The 16,420-nt window shown below is 37.3% G+C and overlaps 1 protein-coding gene across 1 annotated transcript; it reads right to left on the bottom strand.

Annotated features, from left to right (window-relative positions):
• Nucleotides 1–390: 390 nt before the first annotated feature.
• On the bottom strand, nt 391–15,557 carry LOC125261616. Its single transcript, XM_048180170.1, has 7 exons — nt 15,393–15,557; nt 8,940–9,050; nt 6,561–6,692; nt 6,114–6,278; nt 5,733–5,757; nt 656–901; nt 391–566 (listed from the first exon to the last, which is right to left on the bottom strand). Exons 3-7 carry the CDS (start codon nt 6,684–6,686, stop codon nt 391–393), a joined length of 738 nt encoding a protein of 245 aa, XP_048036127.1. The 5' UTR covers nt 6,687–6,692; nt 8,940–9,050; nt 15,393–15,557.
• Between the last annotated feature and the right edge of the window lie 863 nt (nt 15,558–16,420).

The following is a 16,420-nucleotide window of genomic DNA, read 5'->3' as shown; positions in this document are numbered from 1 at the left end:
GTTTAGCCTTACTGTTGTGCTCACTGTGTGAAGAGTTTTGCATAAAGTGACCTAACTATTGAGAAATGTGTCCTAAGCGTCATGTAAAAAAGGTCTATGTAATATAATATAGTGTGGATATTAATATATAGTGTGGATGAGGAGCGTTTAAATGAAAACTGTTTTCAAATGCAGTGTTGGGGAGTAGCTAGCTACACACACTTTTTTATGGTGTTATCCACACCAATGATTAAAACGCTGTCGAAGACACAAGAGATGAATAATAGACTTTTTAAATTGATTAGGGTGAATTCAGGGAGATTGACACTTTTTCCAGTTCATATCAATGGCAAAAAGTGTCCCAATCACCCTGAATTCACCCTAATTATCTTGCTTTATTGCACTCTTATATCAAATGACTATTTTTAACTTAATTACAAAGATGACCGGCCATGGTTTAATCTCAGAGCGGTTCTGTTCAAAGTAAATGCTGCGCGCTTCACTGCATGTGTTGTGAGTATTTCCCAGTCCGATCTGGTTTTTCATCTCAGAAATCTCATCAATCTCATCCGGACCTTCATCTGAAACTACAGAAGAAGATCCCATCACTCATTTATCAACATGTTTAATTAGATCTCACACCACATAGAAACTTGCATTATTGACAACAACTTACAATTGATAAGCATGTCCATGCTGCTACTCCTTTTGATCAATTTCCCTTCATTCTCCATCGTCAGTCCTTCAGTCTTCTGCAGTAGTACTTGAATCTCAACGTTTGCTTCTCTCTTGTAATTAAGACCATGAAAGTTTCCTCCAAATTCAATCGGCAGCTGCTGATGATCTTGGTGTACATGTTTATAAATGGTCTGATCCAGATCCTCCGGTTCATTATTGTTGCAAACAGAATCATGATATTTTTCTGAAATTCAGTGTTTAAAAAAAAAAAAAATAATAATTCTCCCAGTATAGTGTAAATAAATAAATAAATAAATGTTAAACACCATTACAAAACAAAAATAAGGTCTGTTCACATTAACCAGTCATAACTGGATTTAGATCAGAACATTTCTGTAATTGAACTCAAAAACATAAAATAACACTTAATTTCAGCAATTTCAGCACTAAACAAAGGATGCTGGTAACTACTGATCTAAATATTGTATTGTATTATCTTAGAACTGTACATTTCTGAATATAGACATAATTTGGACAGTAACCTCAGATCACTCTAAATCATAATGAAGAAACATGTATTTTCTGTAAAGCTGCTTGGAAATGACATGTCTATTGTGAAAAGCGCTACACAAATAAATGTGAATTGAACATATTAAGGTGGATTGAACAAAAAGAAAAAAAACTGTTTAGCCGTTGTGTTGCTTTAACTCATTTTAAATAAATAAACTGAACACAAGCAGTAAAAATCAATTTTATCAGTGTACAGGAAACTCTAAATCTATACAGAGTTATTTTGTCTTTAACGAAATGAAGTTGTTTTTGTCAGGCCTCTGTCACTTCAGTCTAGCGTACACCGTGGTCTCTAGTTTCATGTTTGGAGCGTGGTGTTTGGATCCCAGCACTCGTGTCTAGTTCAGTTTCGAGTTCGCTCTTCTGTCAGCGTGTGTTGTGTTCTGTGTAACGCATGGTTCGTGTTTACATCAGCCGCGGGCTTCCATATATGTTGTGTCTTGTGCTGTGCTGCACATAGCTTGTGTTTTGCATTGGCTGTGTGCTTTCATTTTCCCATGTTTTGTGTGAACACACGGCTTAACTTTGTACTCAATATCAGTCACAAGGACATCATGTCAGATATGCCATAACTTGTTAGAGGAGTAAATCATAAATTATATTTTCACCTCTTAATGTCAGTCTCATCATTTAGCTTCCATGATTACCCTTATGGAAGGAAAATATATATACCCCCATATATGAATGATCAATATATTACATGATTTAACAGTATACTTGAAAATATACAGAAAAAATATATTGTGTAAATATATTACAATATATTGAATAATACATAATAAATGGCCGCTTTTATATATATATATATATATATATATATATATATATATATATATATATATATATATATATAAAATGTTTTTCAAATATATTTACTAATACACTCACCTAATGGATTATTAGGAACACCATACTACATAATACTGTGTTTGACCCCCTTTCGCCTTCAGAACTGCCTTAATTCTACGTGGCATTGATTCAACAAGGTGCTGAAAGCATTCTTTAGAAATGTTGGCCCATATTGATAGGATAGCATCTTGCAGTTGATGGAGATTTGTGGGATGCACATCCAGGACACGAAGCTCCCGTTCCACCACATCCCAAAGATGCTCTATTGGGTTGAGATCTGGTGACTGTGGGGGCCATTTTAGTACAGTGAACTCATTGTCATGTTCAAGAAACCAATTTGAAATGATTCGAGCTTTGTGACATGGTGCATTATCCTGCTGGGAGTAGCCATCAGAGGATGGGTACATGGTGGTCATAAAGGGATGGACATGGTCAGAAACAATGCTCAGGTAGGCCGTGGCATTTAAACGATGCCCAATTGGCACTAAGGGGCCTAAAGTGTGCCAGGAAAACATCCCCCATACCATTACACCACCACCACCAGCCTGCACGGTGGTAACAAGGCATGATGGATCCATGTTCTCATTCTGTTTACGCCAAATTCTGACTCATCGAGACTCATCAGACCAGGCAACATTTTTCCAGTCTTCAACTGTCCAATTTTGGTGAACTCGTGCAAATTGTAGCCTCTTTTTCCTATTTGTAGTGGAGATGAGTGGTACCCGGTGGGGTCTTCTGCTGTTGTAGCCCATCCGCCTCAAGGTTGTGCGTGTTGTGGCTTCACAAATGTTTTGCAGCATACCTCGGTTGTAACGAGTGGTTATTTCAGTCAAAGTTGCTCTTCTATCAGCTTGAATCAGTCAGCCCATTCTCCTCTGACCTCTAGCATCAACAAGGCATTTTCGCCCACAGGACTGTCGCATACTGGATGTTTTTCCCTTTTCACACCATTCTTTGTAAACCCTAGAAATGGTCTGAAAATCCCAGTAACTGAGCAGATTGTGAAATACTCAGACCGGCCCGTCTGGCACCAACAACCATGCCACGCTCAAAATTGCTTAAATCACCTTTCTTTCCCATTCTGACATTCAGTTTGGAGTTCAGGAGATTGTCTTGACCAGGAACACCCCCCTAAATGCATTGAAGAAACTGCCATGTGATTGGTTGATTAGATAATTGATGAGAAACTGAACAGGTGTTCCTAATAATCCTTTAGGTGAGTGTATAAGGTATGTCATATTATATTCAGTAATATACTTCATAATATATAGATTTAAAATGTGATCAGATATGGTACTGCATGCATAATATATTGCAGATATATTTACTCATACAGTATATACACATATATGGTAAATATATTATGTAAACCATTTCTTATATTTTATAATTATTTACATTTTAAATGTTTCATATTTTCAAGTTAGTTAACAAAGGTACCCTAAAGTTCTTGCCAAAGAGACTATCACTGTGATAGAGCGTTCACAGCCGTTACTTTTGAAATAAAGTTATTATAGTCTTAATGTTGTTCATCGGATCATAACCTAACCTCAGACTCTACTCTTCAGCACAATGGTGACCCTAAAAACTCACACATACCAGAAAACCTTTTAAATTCCAAAATAATACAACTTTAAACACTAACAGATCTCCTCCTATATCAATATTGAGCAAAACACATGAACTAGCACTTCATTTTAACACTCTCTCTCCTTTAGCAGTCAGAAACAAAGCATGCTGGGAACTAGAAGTATGTTGTAACTCATTGTGTGTGTACAATACATTCACAATGATATGGAAACATGTATGTACAATATATGCACATAATAAAGGATAAAACTTTATGAATGTAATGCTATTTTTGTCTTCATTTATAAATATTTTATATGTATCAATATATAGCCACACATGGTCAGTGCATTTATTGCAGTATATTGAAAAATATATGCACTAGTTTCTCATATATGGAAATGTATTTTATAATATATCGCATTATATTTTGCAGTATATTTCTATATATTTTTGTTCCATAAGGGTATTTGAAGTCTCACTGACAGAATGATTCTGAAGATCTGAAGCTGAACATCTTTTTATACAGCATGAAAGAGAAATGCAGAAGAACAATAGTGATGATGAAAAGAGCCAAAATCCACCTCAACTGATCTATACAAGCCTCACAATATAATATCAGCTGAATGACAAAAACAACAACACATGAATTAATGAGCTATACATTATATATTCTCTTTATCTAAATAGGTGTCTTATATGTGATCTTCAGTCAGATATTTCAGACTCAGTCATCATCTGAACTCAAGTGAATCTGGAGTTTGCGTCAATCTGCCGCTGGAGTCTGTGTCATTAAACACTGAAAAACACATTCATAATCATCATGATTCACTTACAGAAGATTCACTTCAACACAGAGTCTGATCTGAATCAGAACAGATTGACTTCAACACAGAGTTTGATCTGAATCAGAACAGATTGACTTCAACACAGAGTTTGATCTGAATCAGGACAGATTCACTTAAACACAGAGTTTGATCTGAATCAGGACAGATTCACTTCAACACAGAGTTTGATCTGAATCAGGACAGATTGACTTCAACACAGAGTTTGATCTGAATCAGGACAGATTCACTTCAACACAGAATTTGATCTGAATCAGGACAGATTCACTTCAACACAGAGTTTGATCTGAATCAGGACAGATTGACTTCAACACAGAGTCTGATCTGAATCAGAAGAGATTCACTTCAACACAGAGTTTGATCTGAATCAGAACAGATTGACTTCAACACAGAGTTTGATCTGAATCAGGACAGATTCACTTCAACACAGAGTTTGATCTGAATCAGGACAGATTCACTTCAACACAGAGTTTGATCTGAATCAGGACAGATTCACTTCAACACAGAGTTTGATCTGAATCAGGACAGATTGACTTCAACACAGAGTCTGATCTGAATCAGAACAGATTCACTTCAACACAGAGTTTGATCTGAATCAGAACAGATTGACTTCAACACAGAGTTTGATCTGAATCAGGACAGATTCACTTCAACACAGAGTTTGATCTGAATCAGGACAGATTCACTTCAACACAGAGTTTGATCTGAATCAGGACAGATTCACTTCAACACAGAGTTTGATCTGAATCAGAACAGATTCACTTCAACACAGAGTTTGATCTGAATCAGGACAGATTCACTTCAACACAGAATTTGATCTGAATCAGGACAGATTCACTTCAACACAGAGTTTGATCTGAATCAGAACTGATTGACTTCAACACAGAGTTTGATCTGAATCAGAACAGATTCACTTCAACACAGAGTTTGATCTGAATCAGGACAGATTCACTTAAACACAGAGTTTGATCTGAATCAGAACAGATTGACTTCAACACAGAGTTTGATCTGAATCAGGACAGATTGACTTCAACACAGAGTTTGATCTAAATCAGAACAGATTCACTTCAACACAGAATTTGATCTGAATCAGGACAGATTGACTTCAACCCAGAGTTTGTTCTGAATCAGGACAGATTCACTTCAACACAGAGTTTGATCTGAATCAGAACAGATTCACTTCAACACAGAGTTTGATCTGAATCAGGACAGATTGATGTGTTTTACTGAAGTGTCTCTCACCTCTGAACATGGTCTCCATTGTCAACTGTAATGAAGGAAAGAAGAGTTAGAGAAGCATTTATAGAGTTAATGAAGGATTAAATATGAAAACAGATTGATCTAATTTATCTAGATCAATCTGATGATATAATTTAATCTTAACCCAATTCCTACCCCTAAACCTAACCCTACCCATAAGTTATCCCAAAATTCAGAGGGAAATGATAGATGAATAACACTGATGTAGAAGCACCAGTTCATGATTTTAAGCCTAAACTTGACATCAACTGTAAACTTGTCCCTCAAATCTGATTGGTTGATTTGAATGTTGTTCCAGGATCAACAAACATGTTGACCCAGGAACATGTTGAACTCAGCAATATCAGGTTATGCCAAACAGACCCGCCGCGGAGGTATGGTTTTAATCGCAGATGCAGAGCAGAGCCACGGTGTGTCCGCAATCCACCTTCGTTGCGAATCCATCACTGCGCTCAAATGGACGCCGATACGGGATACGTTCCGGAAGCCGCGATACCTCCGCGGACGATCCGCCACGGAGTCCTTTTGCTGTGTAGGATAGGTATTACAAAAAGAGGTGACTTATGAGGACATTACCCATGTCCCCACTTTTCAAAAGGCTTATAAATCAAACAGAATGAGTTTTTGTGAGAAAGTAAAAGTGTGCACAGTTTCCTGTGATGGGTAGGTTTAGGGGTAGAGGTAGTGTAGGGGAATAGAAAATACAGTTTGTACAGTATAAAAACCATTACGCCTATGGAATGACCCCACAATTCACAAAAACGAACATGTGTGTGTGTGTGTGTGTGTGTGTGTGTGTGTAACAGTCACCTCAGTATACCAGCTCTGCTCACAATCAGAATCAATGAGTGTTTGATTCAGAATCACAGACAGAATCACGAGCACAAATCCCACTGAGGAATTAATCTCTCCACACGTCATGTTGATGATAGACATGATCCACTACTGAAAAGAAATACTATTTTAAATCACAGAACAAAAAATTGAATTGCATGACTTTTCTTACAACAAACATTTGAACATTAATGGAAAGGGTGTATTGTGAGGATTTAAATATTAAGATTCTCATCTTCTGTAATTTATCATCTTAAAATAATGTAAATTAAAGCTGCAAGCAGCGATGGAAGGGCCCTCGCACCTGGACTCACAGCCACCACCTTAGGAAAACAGTGAACAGTGGGTGACATGCATGTAAGCGAGTAAATACAAGGGAAATGTGGCAAAGTCATTTGAAAGTGCCACACTTCCTGCTGTCAACAGGTGGCGCTTTGACCGTAACTAAATATTGCCATGTTGATGTCTTCAGACCAGGACTATTATCACACATGTGAAGTTTGGAGCAGATCAGACACTGTATGCCTGAGTTACAACAACTTCCTGTTTCATGGCGAAACATCAGACTTTGTCAGGCCGCCACAGAAACACCCTTCAGTGAAAACTCTAGATCGATTAAAGCTCTAGAAGGAGTTCGAGTTTATGTGTCACGGCCTATTTTCCACTGTTACTGTGACTTTACTGGTGTGGCTATAATTGTATTTTGATCATTAATAAAATATGATTAATATGCTGTTAAATTTGTATATTCTATTGAAATTCAGCTATGAAATGTAAAAGATGAAACCTTGTGTTATTGAATGTCTAACAGTAAAATTAAAATATTGTATAATATTTACTTTTTTTACTGAATGCTTAAAACTTGATGGATCCAAAATGGTCGATATTCATATTCATGTATTTTATTGGCTTATGATTTATCAATATTACTCCATTTGCTCCATATATTAATCCTCATCATAATTTCAAGTATTTACTCTTTATTGTAGTCCTTTATGGTAATTCTTCTTGTATATTTAAGAGTATGTATGCTTGCTATATTCAATAGTTCTTCAAGCGTTTCAATGTGACAGCTCATGTTGACACTTTGTGGTCAGATATTGGACGCCTGCCAAGTACTGCAGAAGCGATGATGGTTTCAGAATTAGTTGCTCAGTTGAACTTCACTGTATGAAAATATGTCTTTTTTCATCTCTGCAGACATGAGATAACACAAGATCTGTAATATTCTCTTAAGGGAGTCAAAACAACCCCTCATATTTTCATCTATCTTTGACATTTGACCAGTCACTCTAACCTAGCCGTTACACCAACTATGACATAATGGATAAGTCTGTTTGACCTTTTCTTATTAGACCAAAACATAAGTTTGAGTGGGATGTAAGTTTTTCTATGCTTATGGTATAAAACAGACTGGGTCTTTGATAGTGGGGCTCTTTTTGGCTTTTGGCTCTTTTTGGTTTCTGCTTCATCTCTCATTTCATTTGGGCAATATCTTAATTTTGTTCCTTCTTTCTCTATATTCTGATCTTCACTCGTCATCTGTTAAATACAATACTCTAGATTTTTATTATAAACTATTATTTACTTTTGTTATTTTGTTATTATTTACATTTGTTTGTCACTATAATTTTTGCTTAATAAATGTATTATTCTTTATTCAAATATGATCTCGGACATTGCTGGACTGCCTGGAACTCATTGCCTTCATTGCCTGTTTTTGCATCAAAATTACTGTATTTATTTTTACAGTAATTTTACTGTGGTATGAAATACAGCAGCTAGTGGATAATTGTTGCCAGTAAGTTACTGTTAATTTGACAATATAAGATACAGTACAGATAATAATTTGCTTCCTAATCTAGCTGTCAAGAAAACCTGCCGTTGCTAATTATTAATATTTTTGTCTCCTTGAAGAATTACTTTGTTCCTCTTGTACTTTCCATGTCACTTTGGATGAAGACTCCACTAAAAGAATAAATGTGTGAAATTTGCAGCAAGCTGGAATTTCAGCAGTATTTTTCCCTAGCAACAGACATGTGGTCCAGCACAAAAATGACACTGACTTAACATTTCATTGACACCGGTATCAAAATGGCTGCAAACAAGCTTTCTTTTTCCAGGGAAGGTAGCTCAGTAGGAAGCTTTCCTGTAGCTCAGTGGTTAAAGCATGGCACTAACAATTCCAAGGTCATGGGTTCGATCCCAGAGATTGCACATATTCAGACACAAATGTATAGTTTAATGCAATGTAAGTCACTTTGGATAAAAGCATCTGCCAAATGCATAAATGGAAATGGAAGGGAGCTACAGAAGCTCCGGGTCGAGCTTGATCAAACATTTTGGGAAGAGAACCTTGGATGTGCCTTGATATATTTTCCTCTTCAGCTTCTTCTTCACGGGTTGGAGCTCATTTTTGTTGCTTCAGATTTAAACTGCAAACCCATCTTTCTTCCTTTCAGTAATCTTAAACACAAAAAGGTGTTGAAAGTTATATTTCATTTTAAATGTCATCTTCATATTACAACAATAAAAGCATTTTTATTTATAACGGCAACAGCAACACTAATATTAACAATAGACAAAATAATTTGACAAAGTCTACTCTTTTTAAAAGGATACCATAAATAAATGACAGGAGTTTTTATAAAACAATCATTTGTTTTAAGTTTTAAAAGGTTTGTGTTGTTTAGGCCAAAGAGTGAGGACAAATACTTCACTGGAACACATAGGCATACAATTTCAGGAACAAATACATCATCGGAATAAATGAGTCCATCTCATCTGGCATGCTGTTATTGATGCATTTATGCAGAACTTACACTCAAAATGCAAACTTGAGTGAAGATAATTCTTTTCCACAGAGCTGTAATTATTTAGACAATTATTAGCGATATAAAGTTTATATGTTAATATAATTTAGAGGGTTTTAATAAAGGAGAGAATCTCGTTCAATCAAAGGCCGTATGCACTCTGTCACCCTTCCCCCTACTTGACGCCCTGAGTGTGATCTTTGACTTGTTCATTAGTGTGTCTGTAAGGTTGTTCTTTGAGTTGCTGTGTGTCTCATTCTTTAATGGGTTGATGATCAGGAATATGTAATCACTGTATGTAGCTTTGAACGAGGGGCCCTCCACAATCCTGGAATTATTAGGGGTTCAAGCAGGGGCGATCCTCCCTATACACAAACTAGGGAAGTTGCATAGGGCTCCCGAACCACCAGGGGGCCCCCTTGCTCACACTATATAAAATAAACATGACGATAATTGACTGATCATTTTGCTAGATAAGACTCTTATTCCTCGTCTGGTATCGTTTAAAGCCCTTTGAAGCTGCACTGAAGCTGACATTTGGACCTTCAACCTGTTGGTAGCCATTGAAGTCCACTATATGGAGAATAATCCTGGAATGTTTTCATCAAAAACCTTAATTTCTTTTCGACTGACGAAAGAAAGACATGAACATCTTGAATGACATGGGGGTGAGTAAATTTATCAGGAAAAGTGTATATAAAGTGGACTAATCCTTTAATAATGTGGAACAACCTCTAAGTAGGGTTTTCACAGACCTGGCAAGTTATTTTGTCTGAGATTGATACCAGTTATCTAAAAAGACATGGATAAATAAACAAACGTTTTCTTAGAAAAACTAAAATCTGAATGTTTATTCTACTGAAATCTTACTGATATGCCACATGCATAATAATTTGTAAAAGTAAAAGTACTGATTGATGAATGTTTATTTTGTCGTTTTATATAGGCCATTTATTTAATTTTATATTATATATTTTATATCCTATTGCTCAGAATAATTATGAATGATTATGAATTGTCAAATAGCCAGCACTAGTCAGAATGGTTGGAGATTAGTAGATGCTAATGTGTGTTGACAAACAATTCAAAAACTGACAAAACATAGGGGGCTAAATACATAACATTTCAAAACATTGCTGCTGCAGCGAGGAAGATGAACATGCATGTGTTATTGTAATTTGTGTTAAGAGTTGCACGATTCTTACTTATTTTACTTTTTGGACCAGTGGCCTCATATCACCCCCTGTCATAATGAGTAATTAAATGACCCCTTTAAAGTGATAAAATTGATAATATTGTCACGACCGGCTCAAGCCACGACAAATAAAAGGAGGTTGGTAATAGGGGTGGGACAAAATATCGATATGGCGATATATCGTCATTCTTCTCTGTGCGAGAATCGTATCGCTGCGCCAAATATCGATATTTTAATTAAAACACAATAAAGCGCAAATAGTTTTCTCTGCTCAAAGCGTCACTACTTCAAGGCGGCGCTCAACACATGAATGAGGGAAACGTGAACAGAAGTTAACTAGCCTAAGAAAAAGAGGTTATTAACAGGATGGCGGACAGCATTGTGAGTAAAATAGATGCCCCAGCCACATTTAAGTTCAATGTCTTGACGCACTTTTATACCATTGATGTGACAAACGTAGACATCTTTGACGCATGGGCGTAGGTTTAGGGGGGGACGCTAGGTACTAGTCCCTATCAGTATTTTGAGATGACAAATTTGTCCCCACCAATATTTAGCAAGCTCCTTTGAACTGCTATTTGGATCGATTCTAACGGCCAGGACGACGACAGTACAAGAAACACCGTAATTTGATTGGCGGTGGGGTATCTGACAGGCAGTGCCGGCCCTAGCCTCTTTGGCGCCCTAGGCAAGATTTTTTTTGGCGCTCCCTTATATTGCGATTTATCCAAAGGGGTGAATCTAGAATATTATTTATAGGGTGGCAAAGGGGTGGCATGAGGTCTATGAGGGTGGCAATACCAAAGCAAGCGCTCATGCATAGTTTTTGGAGATTTATAGCCTTACATACACAATTGTGTTCACAAACATTGCATTACCAGAAAGTATCTATATACTGTTTAAAATTAATAAATAACAAAATTTCAATATCCATCTTGGCACCAAGTAAATAAACTATATGAAAAACTTCTAAATGAGTCTGAGCTTGTATCACTAAAGGAGATGAGCAGTTTTATCAATATTACACAGGCTACTTCAATGGTATAAATCACATTTTAGTGCAAGAGCAACAGAACAATTTTTGAGTTTCTGTTATTAACAGAGGTGGGAATGTCTGTGTGTGTTCACCCAGAACACCCTATCAACTACATACTCTAGCAACACCCCAGCAACTGCATAGCAAGAGCCTAGCAACCACCCAGAATCTCCTAGCAACCACCTAGCAACACTTTAGCAATCACCCACAACATATATTCTGGACTAACTGACCAAAGTTCTTACATTTTTTAAACAAGACTTGAAGTTGGGTTTATGACAAGCCAACATAAATTTGTCCTTAAAACTTTTCAGTCTCTATTGTTTTTCTTGATTGCTAATGCACAATTCATGAAACAATTCAACATTTTCTCACAACAAAATACAGTATCAAAACTATACACCAACTTGCACAAACCTCAAACATCCAGGTCAAAATAAAATGTTCTAGTCAAAAACTTATTCTTGTCTGACAAAATCAAACTTTGGCATCAGATGACACAAAACATAACAAATACACAGACTATGCACTGCCCAGTGAACACTAAAATACCTTTTCATTTTACTATTATAAATTGATCTTGCAGTAGATGAAAAGCATGAGAAAAATTAGTATGCACCAAAATACAGTATACTGTCAATTGCAGTAAAAGTAAATTCAGCATCTTCTGCACATTTGGCTAAATTTCATTACAGTATACAGTTCTATAGCAGTGTATTGGTCTTCTGACACAAGATTATATCCCTAGGCAATCATTTCTCAGCGCTGCAAAAAATACAGTACATATATAACAAATGGTTACAAAGAAAGTTGACAATCACAACATTGAGGGTGTACAACGTGACATTTCCCTCATCTAAAGTAGCCTACATGGTGCTGTTTTAAGTTTAAAACCCCTGTAAATTATTCTTTCAGCTCTCTCTCAGATTTTGACTGAAGTGTCATCAGTTTTGCTACCTAATATTGTCATTGTTAAATGTTTTGAGAAATGTGTCTTTGTTTTGATAACTGAACGAATGGTTTGGCAAACTGGACCAACTGAATCACTTATAATGTGTTAGCAATCGAGAAAAACTAAAATATGTTTAGATTCTTACCCCAACTCTGCTATTAGTTTCTGTGATCGGATCATCGGGATCTCCGTATTGATTTCATGTTATTGGTTCGTCGGATGGCAAAAGTAGGCTACCTTTATCCATGATGAAAGTGGAGCGGGCGGTCGCTGAATCAGCTCGCCAAAAAATTACGAAAATTAATCTCAGACATATTCGGATGGGACTACATTTCTCACAGGATTCTGAGTTAGCCGGGAAGCAGTAATTTCCGATTCACGTACAAATATGGAAAAAAATCGTAAGTGAACTTGGTTGCGCTGTGTTTTTGACTCTCAAAGAATCGGTTCATGAGAGTCATTTGTTAATGAATCACACTGGGCGCGCTGCGCGCAACCATCATGCACAGTTTACTGAAAGACGTGCTTTCTTGCCATTACTTTGCGTTACGCAATTTTTTTAGTCATCATATGGTGCCACTCCTGAAAAGCAGTACTTGAAACACTGCTTGTTTTTTTTATGTGATAATTTTGGGGTGGCAAAGCTTTTTCTTAGGGTGGCAGATGCCACCCCGGTAGATCCGTCCCTGTCCACGCATCCGGCCTCTTTGGCGCCCCTAGCGAGATTGCGCCCTTAGCATTTGCCTATACTGCCTATATAACGGGCCGGCTCTGCTGACAGGCTACGCGCGCGGGCCGGGACTACTTTTGTGCTTGTGTGTGTGTGTGCGCGCGCATGTTGACGACGCCGACGGTAAGTTACCAGGGATGTCTCTCTGCCACATACAAAGGCCAGAGTAAAAACATTTTAATATTCCGTTTTTTTGCCCCTTTTTGTACTTTGTAGATGCCACCCGAGAAGAAGAAAGGGGACATAAGAAGCTTTTTCATAAAGCAGAGTCAGAGTGTAAGTGTAAAATAACTAGCTAGCCACACAAATAAACTAGCAGTAGTGACTGACCAGGCTTTCAAATGCAGATTCTACTTCTAACTTAGAATCTTGCAGTCAACATAAACGGTGGATCTGAGACATTTTTCGTTTCCTACATTCTGTTTATGTAATGTATTTGTGAGTGTTTCCCTACATGCAGAGAAATAAAAGGGAAACCACCCACAGTTTAATGAAGAACTGACATTGCTAGACACATGTGCTGGAAAAACGTGTTGGTAATGTTAAAAAGGCAAAAGTTAACACTGTTGGTTATTCAAATATAATGAATCATTATTTAATTGATAATATCCAATAACACTATCTGGTAGGAGGGTTAAACTTGCTAGCCATAGGATAGACTACAAAATTAATTAACCATTTGGTATGCAGGAAAGACAGCATCAAACCACAACAGATTTACAATTACATTCATTCATTTAGCAGACACTTTTATTCAAAGCGACTTACAATTGAGAACAATAGAAGCAGTAAATCTAGGACAACAATATATTATATTCTATATATAATATATCATTATATGGAATCCTGACTCAGGATACAATATGAGATGAAGTAGATTCACTTCTGTATTGTGATATTCTGTATTGCCAACAGTCTGAAATAAAAAAGGAAATCACCATTAAATCACTGGTATCTTACAACAAAAGAATTCCGGGGGGGGGTGTCCCCACCAAAGCTGAGACCAAACCTACGCCCATGCTTTGACGCTCCGATCGCTCAAACCACTTCAGGAGGTGGTCTGGGACACATTCCAGTCAAAACTGTCTATGCATCAGTCTAAATGCATCTGGTTGTTGAAACTACATATGTAAATTTTACTTCTCCCAAAAATACTAAAACTGAAACTCTTCATCGAGCGCTTAGATATACACGGGAGCTTTTGAAAGCATATATTAGGGATCCGCTGATAGACGCCTGCTTTCGAACGCCCGTGTATATCTAAGCACTCGGTGAAGAACGTCAAAGGGTCTGTTTGTACCTGGTCACTTCATGCATTTTCTCTGATCTGACAGCTATCCGATCGTGAAAAGACCAGGTCTAAATGCCCTCCGAAACGCATTTGAGACGGATTTAAATCATGTGAGAGTCAGATAGGACAACGCTACTGCATCACGTATCGCCGCAGATCTCTTCAGCAAACTGATGCGCAAACTGCCGCATGTGAAAGTAAAAGTAAGTCGCAGACGCGTAACACGATTATCTTCATTAAAAGTAATGAGACCTTACCAGTGCTGTTGCCGCTCTCTCCCATTGCGGTCTTGATTTTGAAATTAACTGATGGTCAATAAAATGCACGTCATATTTCTTGCTTTCAGTGACGTGAACTCTATTAAATCTACATCGCAGGAACTGAAGATCGGATTTATCCGTTAACCTGCACTTAACCTTTTCACTTGCATTTTGTTTTCATATTAAGACCGATATCGCGATTATAGGATTGTCTAGCGATATATCGATTATCGTAGAATTGCTGACTCGCAATATTATCGTTATCGTGTGCCATTTATCATGATTTGTGTCGTATCGTGAGGTAGGCTACCCTCCGATTCCCACCCCTAGTTGGTAAGGGTTAAACAAGAGTGTTTATTAAAAAAATAGAAAAAATATATAAAACAGAAAATTACGTACAAAAATAACCCCAATTTCTGTCTGACACATGATGTAAAAATATTAGACAGAACCAAATACAAAGAAACAACCAAGACAAAATAAATAAACACGAACAAAAAAAACAAACAAGCTAAACAGAAGCAAACTCACAACACTCCAATGATACAAGCCTCCCCGCATTCTCGCACGCTTCCTTTTTATAAAGGACAAAACAGGTGCTAATCATTTTCTCAATTAGTCCAAACAGACAACGTTAGGTACAGACTCTCGCGATGTTCAGATTCTCCCAGCCACACCCACCGGTCGACACAGGAGTAACAGGAGACGCTCACAGTATCGGTCCTAAGTGTACTTAACTGTGCTTTTTTGAGACACCATGAAATATGAACTAAAATGTGCTTTTAATATAATATCTCTGTATTTACACAAAAACATATTTAGATACTACATTTATGTTATTTATAGTACATTTGAACCCAGAGTGTACTACAAGTGGAAACTAAATATATTTTTTTAAATATAGAGATAGTATATTATAAGCACATTTTAGTTCAAATTCATGCTGTCTCAAAATAAAGCACAGTTGAGTACACTCCAAGAGCAAAATTGTTTAAAAAAAACAAAAAACTTTCACTTTCTTACATGTCATGTGACTTACAGGAACTACTTTTACTCATTGTATATGCCAGCTGAAAACTTTCCTTTTATCTTTTTTGAGAATTTTCATGAGAGCAATGAGTAAGATCTGTATTTGTGGATCAGGTGATACGTGTGAATTCATTGACTCATTTCTGAGTCATTCCTATTTGATTCCTTGGGATTTTGAGCCTGCATGGTTTTCACTGGTTTAGCATTAGGCGGATTTCACACTGGGCTTGTTTGCCACGGTCCAAGCCCAGGCTTGATTGTTCCCGGTGCTCCCCGCAGCGTTGGTCTGGTTTCACACTCAAATTGATTCCATCTAACCCTGGTGCATTTATCTTAATTCTCGTTTCGTTTACACTGCACACGTGCCCACATAGCAAACAGACTTGGCCCAAATGTGGCCTCATAATGGCACTGCTGGCGTGTTGCCGGCACTGGCATGCATCATGTCAGCCAACCGTGGGCCATGTGTGGCAATGATGGCACTGCATGCGTGACGGCAGACAACATTTGGGCCGATTGTGGATGTGAGG

The sequence above is a fragment of the Megalobrama amblycephala genome, unplaced genomic scaffold (genome assembly GCF_018812025.1).
Source record: "Megalobrama amblycephala isolate DHTTF-2021 unplaced genomic scaffold, ASM1881202v1 scaffold443, whole genome shotgun sequence".
Classification (NCBI taxonomy): domain Eukaryota; kingdom Metazoa; phylum Chordata; class Actinopteri; order Cypriniformes; family Xenocyprididae; genus Megalobrama; species Megalobrama amblycephala.
This window is presented reverse-complemented; position numbering and strand designations above follow the sequence as displayed.

Excerpts from the sequence above, each read along its gene's own strand:
- LOC125261616 (XM_048180170.1), bottom strand. The coding sequence starts at position 6,686 with ATGTCTATCATCAACATGACGTGTGGAGAGATTAATTCCTCAGTGGGA. Across the intron at positions 5,758-6,113 it reads AAACCATACCTCCGCGGCGG|TTGACAATGGAGACCATGTT; the intron begins GTCTGTTTGGCA and ends CCTTCATTACAG. Across the intron at positions 567-655 it reads CATGGACATGCTTATCAATT|TTTCAGATGAAGGTCCGGAT; the intron begins GTAAGTTGTTGT and ends CTTCTTCTGTAG.